General features: G+C 43.5%; 1 protein-coding gene across 1 annotated transcript; it reads left to right on the top strand.

Annotated features, from left to right (window-relative positions):
• The first annotated feature begins 1,598 nt into the window (after window positions 1-1,598).
• On the top strand, window positions 1,599-18,115 carry CUNH1orf100 (chromosome unknown C1orf100 homolog). The gene is made up of 4 exons (XM_055324354.1): window positions 1,599-1,654; window positions 7,476-7,571; window positions 11,207-11,283; window positions 18,024-18,115. Exons 1-4 carry the CDS (start codon window positions 1,599-1,601, stop codon window positions 18,113-18,115), a joined length of 321 nt encoding a protein of 106 aa, XP_055180329.1.
• The last annotated feature ends 1,677 nt before the right edge of the window (window positions 18,116-19,792 follow it).

Here is a 19,792-nt window from a genome sequence, read left to right on the forward strand (position 1 = left end):
CTGGTTTCCAGGCTGCCATCTTCCTGTTGTGTCCTCATATGACAGGAAGAGGACAACGGAGCTCTCAGGGGTCTCTTTCGTAAGAGCACTAGCTCCACTCATGGGTTCTTCACCCTCACTACCTCCCAAAGACTCTGCTTCCAAGTATCACTACTTTCTTGGATCAGAGTATAATGTGTGAATGCGAGCGGCTCAGGTGTGGAGTGTGAGTCTCCTTCCTTCCGATGTTCTCCTGCTAAATTGTTCTTCATCATGTATTTATGCAAACAGAAAACCAGCTGTCTCTGTAGACACATAATATAAACACATAGTACAAAATTTATAAGGTATACAAAAGGTAAACTGTAAAGAAAAGTAAGGCTTTCAACTACCTCTGTCCCCCCAGGCACTGTTTCTCTCCCCAGTGTTGAGTTTTCCTCAAGTGAATATTTAGATGTAGGAGTTTTCTGTGGCACGTCTTCTACTCCAGTAGGCAATCAGATGCAATATGAATTTTTCACTAGAAATATGTATTGTATGTTCACATCTAGGACACAGAAAAGGTTTGATACAGATGATGGGGCACTTCCAAAATCATTGGAGAGACCATGAGAAACACTCTGGGGAAGGCCTCCAAGAAGCATCTAGAACGCCACCAGAAAACTGACCCATCATGGGAGCAGCTACCTGTGCCCTACTGAGGAAGCTGCTTCCAGAACCTCTTCCCAAAGCTGCCACCACTGCCACTGCAGCGCCTTCTTCACACTCCCAAAAATGGCATTTGAACACTGGAACACAGGGCTAAGCCACTGCCTCAGTGCACTTGTTTCTTGACAGCCCATGCTGGAGGCTGGCCCCGGCAGTTGTGCTACAGAATTTCACCATACCATGGCTTCCCAGCCTTGCCTGCCAGTAGAAAATGTCCAAGCAGCAGGAAATGGCCTCAGCCTCATTTCTGCCTTTGAGTCTCAATCCAGTCTGTGGGGTTGGAGGAGTCTAATTCCTATCCAGAGCTCTAGGTGCCAGGGAATCTGGTGTGTAACACTGAGCCTGCAAGCTTGTGCAGTAGGAACACCCTAATCAGGATGAAAACTGGCACAGTAGTTTCTATTTTTAGTTTTAGTTTTTTTAAAAAAGTTTATTTACTTATTTTAGAGAGAGAGAGAGAGAGCACAGACAAGCGGGGGGCGGGGGGCAGAAAGAGAAGGGGACAAGCAGACTCCCTGCTGAGCGAGGAGCCCAACATGGGGCCTGAGATCATGATTCAGCCAAAACCAGGTGTCGGACACTTAACTGACTGAGCCACCCAGATGCTTCAGTAGTTTGTTTTAAAAAGTGCATCTGTGTGTATTAGCTTATGCTTCCCACTCCCCCCCCCCCCGCCCCTTTACTAGTTTATTTCCTCTCTAAGTGGTTTAGCCAAAGCCACGGATAATCTATCTACTCTTCAGTTTTCTTACTATTTTTTCTTTCAAGGCTGACTTGGTGGCACTAGACAGCTCCTGCATGGAAATGGACTGTGTATAGTGTATATGTGCAATATGTAATATAGTATGTAGTGTGTATAAATTTGTAATCTCATCTTTCACTCTATAATATTTTTTAGACTCCCATCCCCCATGGCTGCCATCCGACTTCGAGAATTTATCGACCACCGCCCAGTGGTCCCATCCAGGTAATGTTCTTCCAGACACAGATGCCATCCAGAGCTGTGGTAGGGCAGACTTGCTCACTGGCTGCTCTCTGATTGACAGACTTCTGTCAGAGATTCCAGTGACATTTCTTTGAGTTTGGAGAAAGTTGCACAAAAAAAAAAAAATCCCACACTCATGACAAAATCCAAACTCCAAAAAGATTAGAAGCCTATTGGGTTTGGCTTGGGAAGGGCTTCAGCAAGAAGTATGAGGAATCTCAGCCTAAATTTTAGCAGGGGCCCCTTTACTCTGCTTGGGATCAAACAAACCCCTTTGTGCTTCTGTCATATGGGAGGTGGTTGCACAGGTTAAAACCAAGTAGGATTCTTACTCTTTCTCCAAATTCATAGATGGCCCAAGGCCAACAAATCCTAGATGTGTTTTTTTATGCTAAATTCATCTTGCTGAGAGATACTGGATAATAATCCATAAATCCTAACCCAGTTTCCCTTCACCACTGGCCATAGGGTCTGCAGAAGTTCAGAAGCTATGAAATTCCAGCAGGAACCCTCACACTGTAAAGTGATTTTGAGGTTAGCCTCTTTGGCTTCGTGGTTTTGAGTAAGCCTCATGTTTTAGTATCTAGTTATTTTCAACAATGTTTAATCACAAAGATAAGTTCTTTTGCTTCCATAAATTAGTGAAGAAGAGGCAAGGAAAGGTTGCTTTGAGTCCTCTTTCAGAGAAAGTATGGAGTCTACCCTTTCCTCTAGGAAACCCCATGAGGAGAAGCTAGAGGGAAACCGGGATGGGTCTCCATATTTCCTGATTTCTGCCTCCCCACAAGCCCTTGGTCTTTCTGAGTGTGTTTGAGATCTGTCTTGTCCACTGTCAGGTTACTTAACTGTGGGTTATCCCCTGGGCAAAATGGAAACAAAACTCTCTAAGCTGCTGCTGCCTGGAGTTCTGTGGAACCAATCAGAGTCACTGGGCCTGGCCTAAGCCAGTCTGTGGGGGAGCCTGAGGGTTTGGGTGGAACATAGCACAGCAGGCATGGGGTTCATGAAGTCCTAAGACAGAGCTGGATTCTGTTCTCCGTGCTCATCCATCAGAGGCCCACCAGGAGGCATGCAGCCGGAACCAGGCTGGGGCCCCAGCCTCCCCACCATACTCACTGTGGAGCTGGTCCTCATTTACCTGACGCCTTGCCTGCCTCTGCAACAGTAGGGACCCAACCCCTCCATAGGTTCCTCACTTGTACCTCCAGGATGTATCTCCCACAGGAATGCTATCTTTTCCCCGTTTACCTCCAATGGCCACCCACTCCCATCCTCCTCTTCCCATTGTACAGAGGGCACCTCATAAAATGTAAATTGGATCAAAGCCCTCTGTTGCAGAAAACCCTGCAATCACTGCATTTTTCATAAAATCTAACCTCTGCTGGGGCCTCTATGGCCCTCCATGAACTGTTCCTGCCCCTGTTGTGGCCTCCTCTTTGGCCAGCCACACTGTCTTTCCTTTGTTCCTCCAACACGCCAGTCTCGCTCACACCTGGTATATATTCACTCATTTTGTCTTTACCATAGCTGTGAGAGAGAGAGGGGAAATGGAGACACGAGAGGTAAGGTGACTGTCCCAAGATCCCACAGCTAGGAAGAAATTGGCAGAGGTAGGGTTCGAACCCACAGGGCTGGCTCCAACATCTGTGCTCTTAATCCCTGCACCTGGCCACATGTCCAGTTAGGCTTACTTGCCTCTCTCTGCCCATCACTGGCACCTCTGCTGAGCAGACTGCCACCTCTGGTAGTTCCTCCATGCACATTTGTTGAAAAAAAAATAGAACATGAATGAATCAGTGAGATACAATTATCGGGTCATGGATCTGTGGCGTAGCCTCCTGCTGGCTGGTGGTACCTGTAGAAGGCCTGACCGCCTCCTGCTTCTCGGACAATCATCCAGTCACTCCCTGCATGCCCAGACCTTGGGACCACTTGAGGGAAAACTGAATCGCACACTGGCAGGGGCATCCAATAAAATTAAATATTCTGTGGTTCACCAGCAGGACTGATTACACAACTCTCATCAGAATTGTATAAGATGCAAATGTGACCTGCTGCCACCCAAAGCCACAGGCCCGTCACTCAGGCAGGCCTGAGCTCTGAGTTGGTTTGCCAAGAGCAGGACACTCCTGAGGTTGTTTCTTGTGGAGTACTTGCAGTGTGGTGTGGAAGAGAAAAGATGTGGAATCTGTGTCAGGCTTAAAATGGATCTTTAAAACACTGACTGAAGTGGTGTCTGGGGGACCCAGAGGCAGTGTGAGGAGCAGCTCTTCCTGCCCAGAGCTATGGCAACATCTACCACAGGTCACCATGTGCGTTCACAGTGTCTCATTGATCCAGTCACAAATCAGTGATGTTGGTATGCCCCCTACTTTCCTGATGGGGAACCTCAGGCTGTCCTCTTCCTGGAGGGGATGATAAGTCTGGGAGATGGCAGAGTAGGCATGGCAGTGTCCCATCCTCTGTGCTGACTAGCTTGTGTCCTTGCTAAGTGACTCATTTTCCTGAGCCAGCTCCTGACTGGCACAGCACTTACTCACTGTGTATGATTAGTGCCTGAATGTGGTTTTCCCTACCAGATCATCAACTCTTGGGGAGAAGACAATATTTATCAGCACTGTGTCCCTAGCACCCAGCACATAGCGGACATCATAGAGCCTTCAATGGAGACTCACCTCATTGACATGAAGGCCACTCCCAGCTACCATAGCTGGGTTATTTCTTCTTCTAGACCTTTGGTGCATGACTTCTACTTCCTGTCTGCCCATGAGAGAATCACAGAGTTCTATAAAAACAGCACTGAACTCTTGAACAAAAGCCATCCTGCATATGTAGAGGTGACTCTGCATGTACATGGAGTTCAGAGAATGGGGTTTGAACCACGGCTCTGGCATTTATCAGCCAGATGAAGTTTGGAGAGCCCACTTGACCTCTCTGATCCTCGGTCTTCTGTAACAAGATGTTCATAATATTGCCCTGGCAAGGTGACTGGGAATTAGATGAGGTCACCATCCTAAAGCCTGAGGCTCAACACAGACATAACAGAGGACTCAGAGCCACATAGGAGCATGGGCCATCTTGGGCCACGAGACCAGGCTCAGGAGGGATGGACACTCCTGGCCTCCCCTGTGCATACTGAATTTTGTCTATAGCTAAGCCCAGATTTCTGCTCTGATGACATGCACCCTCCCAGGGGACAAGTTTGCTCTTGTCTGGATAGAATACGTCACCTTGAAGAGCCAAACTATCAGGGACTGGTAAACAATGTATGGGGGAATCAGACAAAGCTGGCCTCCTGCTCCCACCCAAGAAGGAAAGACCTCCCTACATTCATTCAGGAACCCTGAAAGCCAGGTTAATTGACAGGTCTGAGCACAGCCTCGGCAGGGCTCCTCAGCCAGGCCTGGAGAGCCAGCACTGCTTCCCTGCTCATGCACCCAGTACCCTCAGGAGAGGCCAGCTACTGTGGAGCCTCTAGGAATACTGAATGACAAGCCAGGTTAGGCACTGCCCCCTTGCAAACCTCCTGATTGGGAGCTTCCTCCTGTGAGCTGAAGTTAGGCCACATGGGGAGCTTGGAAAGTCAACCCAAAGAGTTGGAGGCAAAATGTACCACTATTTTCCCCAAAAAAGAAAAGCTTTCTGCCTCTCCACACAGCACTCCTTCCCTCCAGCACCTACTTCCACATTTTCCTTCCCTCTCCTGGCTCCTCGGCCAAAACCTACCAAGAGAGATCCTCAGGGACTAAAAGCAGGGTATATTCTTAGGTTGCTCACCTATATTCAGTTAGTTATATTCAAGCTAGTGAAGAATCCATGGTCAAAACTCAGCCTACTGAAACGGCACAGCTATTTCGAGAAACCAGTGTGGTTTGGGAACCCCAGCTGGGTTTTCAACAACCTGTAACATGGCCCTAGGGTAATCTCTCCCAGTGTAGTGCTTCAGAGCAGGATGGGTGCCCAAGAACGTTCCACTCCCATGCACTCAGAAACGTCATTTTCCCCTATTATCATGCCAGTTTCTCCCTCTTCTTATGACTTAATCCCTGCTGTTATTTACTCTTCAGGGCTCAGTCATATTATCCCAGCCACGGGGCAGGCCCAGACAGTCTGTGGTTTTCTGAAAATCAGAGCTTCCTGAGGTCTTGTTTGTGTAGACAGGCCCACCCTGTTCCCAGTTCTTGCCTTTCGTACTAGTTAGACAGCGAGATTCCCACCCCACCACTCTGATCCCAACTCTGGCCACATCTTGGCTTCTCAAATTCCCCTCACCTAGAATCTCTTTGCCATTGTATTTGCCTGCCCAAATCCTAGGCATCACTCCCTCGTCTGTGCCCCCACTGACCCTTTATTCAGATCACTATTTCACACATAAAAGCATGGTGAGGACAAGCTCTGTGAGTGCAGAACACAGAGCATGCAGGCATGTCCCATGTATTCAGTGAACCCAATGCAGCTTTGGCGAGCTCCTTCATGCAAAACTATGTACTCCTTTCTACTAACTCTTCCCTTGGATCTCTGATGACACCCACTGAGTACTCAGAATCTGTGACAGGTCCCCAAAGACCTACACGTCACAAACTCTCTAAAGTCATTCTCCCCACAATGGTCACCTGCCTGTGTCCCCTCTGTCTCCTAAGGAATGGCAGCCTTCTTCCTTATGTCTGAAGCCTAAGATCTGTCCTTGTCTTTGACACCTTCCTCTCAGTTTCAACCCTTTCTCCCACAGCGTCTTTTATCCTGTCTGGCCACCTTCCCACCACACAGGGTCCCACATAAATGACCACTTTTGCCTCCTGGTCAGTCTCTGTACTTCTAGCCAGATTGTCCTCCACTTTTTTGTCCACATCACACTGGCAAAGATCTTTCTAAAATAAAAATTGCACTCTGTCATTAATCTTTTTAAAATTCTACCAAGATTCCCTGTCACCTATATGAGTGGTTCTCAACGTTTCAAGACACAATGCTCCCTTTATTTAGAACAAATATTTCCTACTACTCCTACTGTTCTTCTGAAATAAAACCTGCAAATAACATAATCCAACCACACATAATTTTAAAGTAGTTGCATAACACAATGACTATATTCTAAAAGGACTATGATTATAAAATAAGATGTCTTTGAAAAGGTGAGGTTTGGGCATTGCCACTCCCTCACTGCAACCCCGCCTTGCCTTGCCTCGCCTCCCTCTGGCTCTGGGGTTCAGCTGTAAGCTCCATCTCACCTTCACTCCCAGAAACACTCCTACTCCCTTTGTGCCTCAAAACTTTCTCAAAACACAGCCTTTCCCAGCCAGGCGAGGCTTCCTCCTCCAGCACAGATGTGCCCTGTGCTTTGGCCATCATAGTGCTTATTCATTTCTTATCTCATACACCTAATCAACAGAATTTAAAAAAAAAGAAAAAAAAACAAGAACATAAAACTTGTGAAAGTTTATAAACCTACCCAAAGTAGAAAAAAAAAACAGTATAAGGAGCTTCCATTTATCCATTTTCACATTTTGATTATTATTATTAGCATTTGCTCCCATGGTTTTACATATCCTATTTCTTTTCCTGATTTTTCGAACCTAATGCCTAACACATCAAATATTTTCTTATGAATACTGAGAACCCGATCTTGAAAAACAGGTAACAGAAGATGCTCCTGTCAAGAAATTCCAAGGGTTTCAAGAGCTCTGTGCCAGCAACTGGGGGCAAAGTACATGGATCTTTTATTAGACCACAGCTGGAATTCTTCTGTAAAGAAATAATTGTAGTAATTGCTTTTTATTTTTAAGGACCCTCTTACTTTCTCCACTAGTATATTCATCACTCATCAAGGAAAGGACATCCAAGGATATTACACCGGGCAGCTGGCAAGAGTCCATTTTGAGTCTAGTGTGAAGAGACCACCCAGGTGAGACACCTTTCCAAATCTTTGTTTTCAAAAATTTCACTAAAGTTAGAATAAACAAACAAAAAAGAAATGGGAGTCACAATTTGTAACCATAATAATAATAACAATAAATAATAATAGTTGTTATTTAGTGGATTCAAAAAGTTTGGAAGGAAATATACCCAACTGTTAACGATGGCTTTTTCTGAGTGGTAAGATGTGAGTATTTGTATTTTACTTTTTTTTTTCATTTTCCAGATTTTCTCTAATGAACATCTATTACTTTTATAATCAACAACAAATATAAAATGTTATGAAATCATTAGACAAATTTAAGAAACACTGTGAATTCAGAGTTTCAACTTGTTCAAAAACATACCCTTCCCGAGACTCTGTTTCCCTCTCAGTAAAATTGTGAGTTTGGCCTGAACAGTTTCTGCCTTTCCAGATGTGATGTTTAACAAAAAGAAAAAGAAAAAACAAAAAACAGCCTCTTGGACGTTATTTTCTAGTTTTGGGAAGCTAGAAACCACAATAGTTAGAAGCAGCAATATGAGTAACTTTTGAAGTGGTTGATCTTGGGCAATTTTAACTCCTTCTCTGGGAATCAGTTGCCTTACCTGTTAAATAAAATAACTGACATAAAATTCCAGAACATAGAAAGCACTTGAAATATGATTATTTTGACTTCATTGTCTAATACATTTTACAAAGTTCTTCTCTTAATGGCCTTTGATATAGTCAACTCCTGATTATCCTCTATGCAAAGAAAAGGAAGCCATGGCAGCTATAAAGAGCACATAGTCTTAGAAGATCAAACTAGAAGTAGTGTTAGAGGTCATTCTGATCTAGTCAGTGAATAAGACGGAGCCCAGAGAAGTTGGTTGGTGTGAAAGCTGGTACTTGGATCTATGCACATTTTCTGATTCTCAGTTCAAGGATTTGTTCTACCTCAGATACACATTATGTTGAACTCTTGCTGGGGCCAGCCCACCACCAGGGCTCTCTCCACGTGTACTCTGTAGGCTCTGATGACACCCCTGACTCCAACACCCAGTACCCATATGTCAGTCCTTCTCCCCATAGTATGGAACCTTGACCCACTTTGACTCTGACAAGATCAGTGCCTGCCCAAGATCAGCCTTAAGGGGAAAACTTAGTGCAGATGGCAATCAGTGATTTTAGCAACTTCCAGTTAAAAATAAGAAGGAAAAGACAAGACAAGCCCCACTCTCCAAAAAACAAGAAATAATACAATTCTTGGGACAAGTCCTAACTTCAGTTTTTGTGGTTGTAGTATAATTTTATAGGTGTCTAATGGCTTATCTCCCCCAGATATATTCCTCTACCAACTTAATGGTTTCAGTATTAGAATCCCATCCCTTGAATCAAAGTCTTTTCTTCAGGACACTGATGTATTACTTGAAGATGGAGAATATTTTGGTTCTGTCAAAAGACCCAAAGCAAAGACAGCACGGTCTGCTAGTCCAGCAGGGTAGATCTAGGGACAATCTCTAGGATGTGGTTCAGAAGCCAGAGCTGTCAGTGGCACAAAAGTGACCTGATGTCAGGGATGGTTACACAGAGCCCAACCTCACAAGAGACTCACCTGTTCATTAGGCAGCAAATGTTTGATCCACTGTGGGGGACATGCTTTCATAGGGAAAGGAGTGTTCCTGCCCACCATTTAAGGTGCCCATCTTACAAGACCCAGTGCCTATTGGGCATGAAATAAGAGCAAGTAGAGGCAGGCAGGAATTTTCGGGGTCTCTTCATGTCTACGCACCATCTGCCCACCAGCATTTCTCCCCCACCAGTACCATGTCCTCACCCTCACATTACTGCTCTTGTTTTTTCTGAACTTCAGGAAGAACCACTCCATTTCTGCTAAGCACTCTTCAGAGAAGGTCCATTATAATCAAGTTTTTACCCGAATATGGAAACACAATACATTATGATTATATTGTTTCGGTCACCTCGTTTAAGTGTGCTCAATCATGGTGATCCCATCAAGTAAGACTACATCTTACTACTAAATGATTGGGTAAGATGTTCCTAAATCTCACCCAACATCTCATATTTGCTCACTTCATGTATTTTATAGTTTAAAAATACCCATGTTGGGGCACCTGGCTGGCTCAGCTGGTAGTGTATGTGACTCTTGGTCTTTGGGTTGTGAGTTCAAGCCCCACATTGGGAGTAGAGATTATTTAAAAAAATGAATAAGTAAAACAAAATTTTTAAATATGCATGTTTATTACAACATTCAGAAAACATTAATAAAAACCGAATTGTAATTACCTATAATGTCATCACTCAGAGACAGACTATCATCAGAATATTCCAGATCTACACAAAATGGGATGAACAATATTTTGAAACCCCCTCTTTCCCCTAGTTTATTGAGATACAGTTGACATGACACTGTATTCATTCAAGGTGTACAATATAATGATTTACTATATGTACATATTGTAAAATGATCATTGATAAATTTATTTAATATCTATCACCTTGTATAGTTGCAAGTTTCTCACTCATGATGAGAACTTCTAAGATCTACCTGTCTTAGTACCTTTCAACTATACTATACAGTATTATTAACTATTATCATCATGCAGTACATAACATTTCTAGTACTTATTTATCTGGAATTTTGTCCCTTTTGACTCACTCATTTCCCTCATCCCCCAACTCTGCCCCTGGTAGCCTGGTAACCACTATTCTGTTCTTTCTATGCATTTTAGTTTTTTTTATATTCCATGTATAAGTGAGATCATACAATACTTGTCTTTCTTTATCTGACTTACTTCACTTAGCACAATGTTCTCAAGGTCCATCCATGTTGCAGCAAATGGCAGGTTTTCCTTCTTTTTATGGCTGAATAGTATTCCGTTTTAGATACATACACAACATCTCTATTCATTCATCCATTAATGAGCACGTAGATCTCTGGAGTGGTTGCGACAGAGTATAGGCCCATTTTAAAGCTATTAATACTCATCGCCAAATCATTCTCCAACAAGTTGCACCAGGGAATGTGTACCCTCACAAGGGCATGAAGATACTTCCCCCATTACATTTTGATTCTTCTTTACCTTTATCTTCAGAGGGTTTTTATCTGAGTGGAGGTACAGGAAGGCTGGAACTGATTTCAGGGTTGTCCATCACCAATTTGCACCATAGGGGTGAGTCTGGTCAAAAGAAAGCATTGATTCCTCGAGGGAACCAAACGTCCATAAAAAAAAAATTACAATGGGAGAGGTTACTGGGGAGATCTGGATTATAGGAAGTAGCCACGCATGAGCAGACCCAGTGGAAGTTTCAATGCAGGTCACCTTCTATAAGCTGTGACGGGGGAGGAGGAGGATGCTAATGCCAGGGAACAGTGGACCAGGATTCCTGAGTCACCTCCTGAAAACTGCTGGGCTGACCCTGGAGTTATGAAGTCTTGCCAATAACCTCTTGGCCACTTCCAAAGAGCGGACGTCAGCTGATGAGAACATGGAATGCTTTTCTTCTTCTGGGTGTTCAGCAAGCTCTTTTTTATTTTTATTTAGACATCTCATAGACTTGGCAATTCCACCCAAGAGAGAAAGTCAACATCAGCCTCAATTTGACCAACAAACTCTCATTCGATATATTTGTTTTCGAAGATATTTGCAGCCTGCGGAACGATGGTATAAGGAAACCACCTATCAAAGAGACTATTCTCTGCCATTTTACAACATGGGTAAGTCAGGTCCACTGCTCTGACTCTCTTGAGATCAACTTTGCTTCACAGGAGCCTCTTTCATGGGCTCACCGCCATCAGGGAGGGTCTGGGATCAGTCAAGTTGGGGGAGGGTGTGCATGTGTCTAGAAGCAGGAAGAATGTAGAGGCTGGCCCAAGGGCTGCTTCCTCCTCTCCTCTTTATTCTAGTCCTTAGAAAATTCAAGGATAAAAATGCACAAACATCCTTGGTAGGAAGCAGGCTAGAGGGGGCCTATTTTTCACTGAGCCCTTTGTTATAGTCAACAAATTCCTTATTGTGCCTAAACATACTGTTGAGGGAACTTTTTTCCCTCTTGTTCTCCCATTTTAAATGGCTTTATGACAATTATTGGCATTTGAAGGTATGTTTCAAAAATTCTACGTTCCCTGTATGTTGTAACAGGTGAATATGAAGGGCCCAACCCTCCTCCCCCCAGAGGTGACCCGGAGAGTATACAGGCAGACAGCAATGTAGACATTACTTGTATTCCTGTCGTTCTTGGTGCTTTGAATTTTAGAGAGGAGGAGGGAGCTGCTGCTTTCTAAATGAGTAAGCCCCACTCTTTCTGGGGCTCTTTTGCGGTGGCAGACACATACTCTGTCCTTCTGACAGCTCTCAGGTAGGTGCTATCACTTTCCCCATTTTACAATAAGGGAGATGAAGTTGCAGAGCCAATTAATTAAGCAGCCTCAGATGACACTGCAGTCCGCAGGAGAAGCAGAGTTCAGACCAAGGCCATCTGAAACATAGAATTCGGGGCTTGACCCTTAAGCCATGCTGCCTTTGACCTGGTCAGAGTGCCTTACACTCCTATTCATTTAATAGTTTGCTTGAGAGTGAGCCACTTTCTTTTTGCTGGAAATGAAAACGAGGAGAAGGATGGTGGGGGGGAGTGGCCTTTCCTTCTGTTCTCCCCCGAGGAGAGCAGCAGCCCAGATGGAAAGCTAAGCCAGGGATGGGGCTCGGGGCCCAAAGGAGCCTCAAACAACAACAGTCAGGAAGATGGGAAGCAGATGGAACCAGGCCATCTCCAGACAGTGGAGCCACCAAAAAGGGGCAGTAGATGAAGCAGGATGGGCCATATGGGCAGGAGGCATCTGGCCTAAGAAGTTACCTACCAGCAATGCAAAATTGGGGTCTGGGAGGGCAGAGAAAGTTTGAGGCTGAGAAGGGAGCTGAGAGAGGAAGCAGGCAGCTGAGATGAGCTCATTTATGGAAGAAGGTGCCAGGAGGGGGTGTGGGATGGTAGAAGTTCAGGTTCCATGAGGGTCCTGGGAGGGCTGTATTAAAAGGATGGAGTGAGTGGTGGTGCAGGTTAGGGGCTGAAGGGTGAGGCCTGGGGGGACAGAAGCCACCAGGGCCTGAAGTACTGGAAAGAAAAGGTGGCCAGGAGGTGTCAGTGGGGCTCCAGCAAAGCAGTTTGCCCTTTCAAGACTCACTGAGCATGAAGTCTGCTTCCTTCTCATGTGGGAATCCAGGCAACCCTCGACTTACCAAAGTGATAGTAAATAGGACCTTCTTTAGAATTCCTCCACTGTGAGGGAATCCAGTTAGACAGACACAAAAGGTTTTCCCCCTGCTAGTTTTAGATGACAATCCCCAATTCTTTCCAAATCTACAGAACCAGGTGTTTAGCAATACAGTTCGACATTCACCGTCTACTGTGTCCCCAGCACCGTGCTGGGTGCCATGGGAGGAGGTGAATGCAAGTCCAGGTTTTGACCTCAGCCATGGGGAGTTCCCAATCTAATCGGGAAGCTAAGGCAACAACCAGCCTATCAGAGATAGGAGGAACTAGTAGAACAGGAAGATGGAATCTAGAACCTGTAGCCATGGGGACCCAAGCTGGGCCCCAGTGGACGAGGTCTGAGGCAGAGGAGAAGTGGTGTACACTGCAGCCAGGGACAGGGTAGGGGGTATAGCAAGGCTTGTGGAGGGTGGGAGAGCAGGAAGGACTCCAGACATGAGGACGCTGGCCCGCCTGGGCCGGGCAGAAGGAGGAAGTGGGGAATCACCTGTGGCAGCAGAGTAGGACAGAATGGCTGGAAATGAAGAGGAGCTCGAGGAGGGAATCTGGAAAGTTGAATTTGGACAATCAGAGCCATCTTAAGACAGGGGGAGAACCCGGAGGCTGTTGGCCTGTCAGCCTGCTCAGGATGGGTTGGAGAAGACATGACGACATTGGCAGTCAGGCAGGATGGAGCTATGGGAGTGTGGGCAGGACTCAGGCCTTGGGGGGCTGCAGGCCTGCACATTCTAGCTCTGCCATGTCGGGCAAGACACTTGGCTTCTCTGAACCGATCTGTGCCTCTGTCAAGTAGAGATTCAAAGGCTCTATATTTTAGGATAGCTGGTAGGATTTACAATATCTGTCATGTGCTCAGAACTGTGCTAAGTGATATGCGCACATGTGTTTACATACACTCGCGGTTGCAATGGGTCATAATAGCCCCCATGAAGGAGGTATTATTATTCACTGCATGTAGCAGAAGAGAAAACCGAGTCTTAGAGATTTTAGGAAACTTACTCAAGCAGCTTGTAAATCGTCAATCCAGGTCATCCAGATAGGTCATACTCCAGACCCTGGTTCTTGGATTGGACTGAGGAGGCTTCATGGGAAATGGAAAGAAAATTCATGTGGTGTAGCATTTGGAGTGAGAAAGGGTGGTATTAAAAGAGAATTCACATGAGGGAAGTTAAAGCTCACTTCTCAGCCTTCTGATTCTATATAGCAGGATTGTTGGTGCCTCTAATAGAAATAATGGTTTTGGCAGAAGAGGTGTGAGGTTGGCAACTGTGGATGACTGAGAATAAGGTGCTAGAAAGTGCAGGCAGGAAACAGGGTCAGATAGTCACCTCCTCAGTGAGGTCTGAAGCCTGACCAATTCAAGAGGTAATTTATGATGAAATAGTCACTGCTCTATTCATTGAATCACTGAATGCGTATTAGCTATCTCTTGTGGAGTAACATATCATTCCAAAACCTAGTGATTTACAAGATAAATGATGATTTTTATTTTTTAACGGGGCAGTTCTGGTTCAGAGTCTTTCAAGGTATCAGCCAGATGTCACCAAGTGCTACACCATCTGAAGGCTTGACTGGGGCTGGAGGAGCCACCTCCAAGACAGCTCATTTACATGGGTGTCACTCACATGCTGGCTGGTGATGGGAGGCCTTTGTGGTCCAAGTGGCCAACCCACAGGGGTGCTAAGTGCCCTGCAGGCATGCAGCTTCCCCTAGAATGGGCAATCCAAGATGAAGGGGGAAATTGCAATGCCTCTTATGACCTAGATGCAGAAGTCACACACTGTTGTTTCTGAGGTGCCCTACTAGTGACACACAGCCAGCCCTGAGGCACTGTGTAAGGGAATTACATCAGGCACGGATACCAGGGAAGAAGAATTACTGGGGCCCATCTTGGAGGCTGGGAACCATAAGACAATTCATTCATTGAGTTCTCATTATGAACTAGCCTCTATGCTGTCTGCTGGGGTACAGTGACCAGCACAGACAAGATACTTGCTCTCGTGGAGCTGACATTCTTTGGAAGGGCAGAGTACAGAGCATAACGAAGCACATTTTTTAAAAATTTGAAATTATAGACTGTAGTGGTGCTGTAAGGAAAATAAGCAGGGTGATGAGGGTCACTAAGGGAGGCTACTTTTAATGGGGCAGTCAGGGAAAACCTCTATACAATTTTAGCTGAGCCCTGGAATATAGGAATGAGTCACATAAAGAGCATTCAGGAGAAAGGAGCAGTAAGTGCAAAAGTTTGAAAGTGGGGAAAGCCTTGACATGTTTGAGGGACAAAAGGAGCCCAGCAGAGCTGCTGTGTAGTCAGTGAGGGTATGTGTGGTAAGATGCCTGAATTCCAGTCAAAGAACAAAGAGAAGGGTTCCAAAAAGAGGAGTGACTTATTACTTGTATTTTTAAAAGATCACTTGGGCTGCTGCTAAGACCTTGTTTGGAGGTACGGCATGCAGACCAGTGGGGAAGCTGTTTACTAGTTTAGAACAGAGATAATGGTGGCTTGGAGCTTCAGAAGATGAAAAAGAATGAATGGATTCCAGAGATATTTTGGAGGTGACATCAATTGGACTTGGTGATAGATCTGCTGCAGAGAGCATTTTCATTCATTTGTCTGTATTCTTTCAGTAAATAATTTGAAAGCCAGGCATTGTCCAAGGTTTTGGCAATACTATGACAAGCAAAAATAGACACAAGTTTCTACAATCAAGAAGAATGGGGAACCAGGTTAGAAATCAGCATAAAATCCACCTGTCATAAATGCTATGAAGCAGAGTTTATGTGGTGCTATATAGGAGCATTTAATAGATCAGAAAAGGCTTCCCTGAGGAAATGATGAGCTAAAAGTTCACTAGGCAAGGAGTGGGGGGGAAGAGCTTCACAGCAAGTGTGGCATGTGCATAAGCCCTGCGACAGGAATAGGACGTGTTTGAGGAACCAAAAAAAATTAAGAATGTGATAAAGCACAGAAATCCAGAAGGGTGGAGTAGGGAGGGACTAGAGAGATGTAAACATAGGAACAAGGAAGGGGGGAGGGTGTTTACAGGTCATTTTCAGCTCTAGCATCCTCTAGTCTGAGATTTTTTTTTTTAAGATTTCATTTATTTATTCACGAGAGACACACAGAGAGAGGCAGAGACACTGGCAGAAGGAGAAGCAGGCTCCCTGTGGGGAATCAGATGCGGGACTCGATCCCAGGACCTGGGGATCACGACCTGAGCCAAAGGCAGATGCTCATCCACTGAGCCACCCAGGTGCCCTCTAGTCTGAGATTAATGGGCAACCGCTGAAAAGTTTAAAGGAGGGTTGAAGTGCCATGATTAAAAGTACATTTTGAAAAGACTGCTCTAACTGTGGAGAAGGAAAAGGTAGCAGGGTGGGGTGTCGGGTGGGGCAGAGATCGAATATGGTGCATCAGTAGGCCATGGCAGTGGTTAGGCTAAAAGGTGCTTAACTTCAGTGACATCACTTTTAGCAATCCAGACGCCCAGGATAGACCCAGACCAATCAAACCAGGATCTCCTGGTGGGAAGGGAGTGGTCCCAGGCATCAGTAATTTTAAAAACTCCCAGATTCTTCCACCATGCAGCCAAGTTTAGACTCTGCGGTTCACGCAGCTGAGGATAGCTGTTAACAGTAGAGAATTTGCAAGATACTTACTTGATGCCTATTTTGTAAACAACAATCAGGCAGGTCTGGTCTGCAAAAGACTCAGCAGAGAGGTCACAAATCTGAGCTCTGAGAGAGAACACAGCAGTGGCTGCTGACTCAAGCTTTTGTTTGAATCAAGAAACTGATTCCTTAAAGGAGTCTTTGCAGGGAAGTGCTTCTCACAGAATAAGATCGACATTAAGTTGTGTATCAAGGTGTGGGGTTCTTTCTCTTGACCATCTGACAGTCTTTGTGATCAGATTTTAAGGGTAGGGCTTACGTCTTGATGAACACTGATTTGCAGTTCACGTTCAGTTCTTACTTCTTTTTGGGAATTGGTGAGAAACAGATTACATATAGATCGTGATAGATCAGTTATTGCTCAAGAAATTCTTCCTCAGTAAAAATTCTTTCTCAGCACATAGGGGTTCATTCATTTATTTAGGAAATATTTATCAAGCACAGACTATGTACAAGACATAGTATAAGGAAAGCAGATTCTATTCTCAGAGAACTTACAGCACTGTAGGATAGGATGGCCCCTCAGACAAAACTTGCCCTTGTATTACTCACCCTGGTACCAAATACTTAAAAGAATAAAATACATGATCTCGGTAGCAGTCTGACCTTCAGTTCTCTCATCTGCAAAAAGGGTAAAAATAGTATCTACCTACCAGAACTGAGATATCCATATAAAGACTTTAGCATTTTGCTTGTATGTAACATTAATAAGCCTTCAAAAAATGTTATTTAATAAAAATTAATAATAAATAAAATAATAATTCATTATTATTAATTATTAATTATTAATAAATTAAATAATAATTTAATAATGTAATGCTATTACATTATTATTGTTGTTGATCAAAGAATTAATTAACATGTGCCATAATAAATATTTGTAAACAACAACAACAAAACCCTAATGCAATGGAATTGTATCTTATACTGAGATTAAGTTCTCAAACCAGTGCATAAGGTAATAATCACGTATAATCAAAGTTATTCTTGAAAATCTCTTAAATTAGTATAATATTAAGTGATACTATATTATTAAAGTAGTTGGAATAAATGGGATTTGGCAAGTTGGTTAAATTTTCCCTGTAGTTCTCAACTAATGATTCATTTTATTTTTCAAAGACTGTGATTGTAGATAAGAGGTTATAAAGTACAAGGGAACTCCAATGGGTATGAATTTAGTGATGGTAACAACTGAAGTTTGATATAAATATCATACAAACTGGCCCATTAATAATATATTGTTAAAGGGTTTGGGGGTCTACAATTAATACGTCAAAATGCAAATTTATGATTGATTTGATTTTATTTACATTTGGGCATTAATTCAGTGATATGCCTCTTGATCAGAGATTGAAACACAGAAATAACCTTTTGACTAAGTGTTTTTCTCTCACATCTTTTACTTATATTCCTTTGTCTTAAATCCCTCGAATTATTTTATTGTACACAATTGACAGCATGTTAAAACTTAGGAGTGAATGGTCTTAAAATAAATCATTATTCTGTTTTAAATTCCAGGTTGCAACCAGAAATTAGCCACAGTTTCATCGAATCCTACACCACTAAATTCACTGCCAGAGTTCTACTGTTGTGAAGCGAGGCAGCTTTGAAGGAAAACCTTTGCATTTAAAATAATCATGGCATTTGAACAAAACATTTGGAATTCTTACGTGACTCTTTAAGACGAAAATAATTATAACAGAACTAATTTTAAGTATGTATCCAAATGGTTACAATCCTGAAACATTTACACATTGCAAATTCTTTTCAGATTGAGGTAATCAGCCAAGGGCAGGGAATCAAGAGTCAAGTTTAAGAGAACTTGTCATCTGTTTTCACATCAGCCCCAACACCAGTCTCATTGCTGGCGCTTACAAAGCATCTTACATATAACTCAATGGTTATACAGGGGACCAGTTAGGGATACAATCTGCTCAATAACTGCATCATTCACTATTGAAAAGAAAAAAAAAAAAAAAAGAACCTGTGATGTAGTCAGGGAGGAAGACTGCAGGCACCACAGACCATAAGGTTGCTCTGGATGCAGAAACCCAGATACAGTTTAGGGCTGTAGTGAGCTATGAGACTGGTTTAAAAAAAAGGATTAATTGAAAGTCTGTATACAGAGTTAATACCCCTATCTGAACAACGGGGCATGGATTCCCCAGGCAAAAAGTTAGAGGGCATTTTCTAAAGAAATTAATGATTCCAAAAAAAGAATCCTACATTCTGCCCTTAGTAACCACCCAACGTACAAGTTAGGATCCCTACTCAACACCCCAAAGTGAAGCCTACCAGTTGACAAACTTCCCCAGGAACACAATTTCTGATAGTGTTCCACTGCCATAGTCTTAGATGTGAAGAGCCAATCAAGGATCACCAGAGTTGGAAAAATAACAGAAGATAAAAGACAAAGACCAAAATAAAGAAATTATCCCAGAGGAAACAATTCAGGGAACACCAAGGAATCTAAAACAAGCTAACAAAGTAACACTGTCATCTGACAAGGGATGTGTCAAAATAATTACATCCACAAATATGAGCAATTTTCCAAACCTCTTAGAAATTAAAAATGTGGGGATGCCTAAGTGGCTCAGTAGTTGAGTGTCTGTCTTCGGCTTTAGGGCGTGATCCCAGGATCCAGGATTGAGTCCTACATTGGGCTCCCTGCGGGGAAGCCTGCTTCTCCCTCTGCCTGTGTCTCTGCCTCTCTCTCTCTCTCTCTCTCTCTCTCATGAATAAATCAATAAATCTTTAAAATAAAGAAAATTAAAATTGTGATTGCTAAAGTTAAAAATTGGACAGGATTGGAAGAAAATTCAGAAAAACTTTATATAGAAGAGAAAGGCAAAGAAAATTATTGTTTTAAGAGAAGAGACACAGAGGGGCACTTCGGTACCTCAGTAAGTTAAGTGTCCCACTCTTAGTTTTGGCTCAGATCATGAGATCAAGCCCCACATCAGGCTCCACACCCAGCGAGAAGTCTACTTGAGATCCTTTCCTGCTGCTTCTCCCTCTTCTGCTCCTCCTCCTGCTCAAGGGCTCACTCTCTCAAATAAATAAATAAATAAATAAATAAATAAATAAATAAATAAATAAATAAAATCTTAAAAAAAAAAGAGACATAGAATAATAAATCAGAGGGTCTATCATCTGACTAATAAGCATCCTAGAGACTGAACAGAAAATCAGAGGAAATCATCAAGGGACTAGAAACCTCAAATGCAGTGTGTATGCTGTGGCCTTACACATGAAAACAGAAAATAAAAATAACCAACTTTTGGTTT

Source organism: Nyctereutes procyonoides, unplaced genomic scaffold, assembly GCF_905146905.1.
Source record: "Nyctereutes procyonoides isolate TBG_1078 unplaced genomic scaffold, NYPRO_anot_genome, whole genome shotgun sequence".
Lineage (NCBI taxonomy): Eukaryota > Metazoa > Chordata > Mammalia > Carnivora > Canidae > Nyctereutes > Nyctereutes procyonoides.

Coding starts and splice junctions, on each gene's coding strand:
- CUNH1orf100 (XM_055324354.1), top strand. CDS start 1,599: ATGGCTGCCATCCGACTTCGAGAATTTATCGACCACCGCCCAGTGGTC. Junction 1,655..7,475: donor CGCCCAGTGGTCCCATCCAG/GTAATGTTCTTC, acceptor TTTCTCCACTAG/TATATTCATCACTCATCAAG. Junction 11,284..18,023: donor TCTGCCATTTTACAACATGG/GTAAGTCAGGTC, acceptor TTTAAATTCCAG/GTTGCAACCAGAAATTAGCC.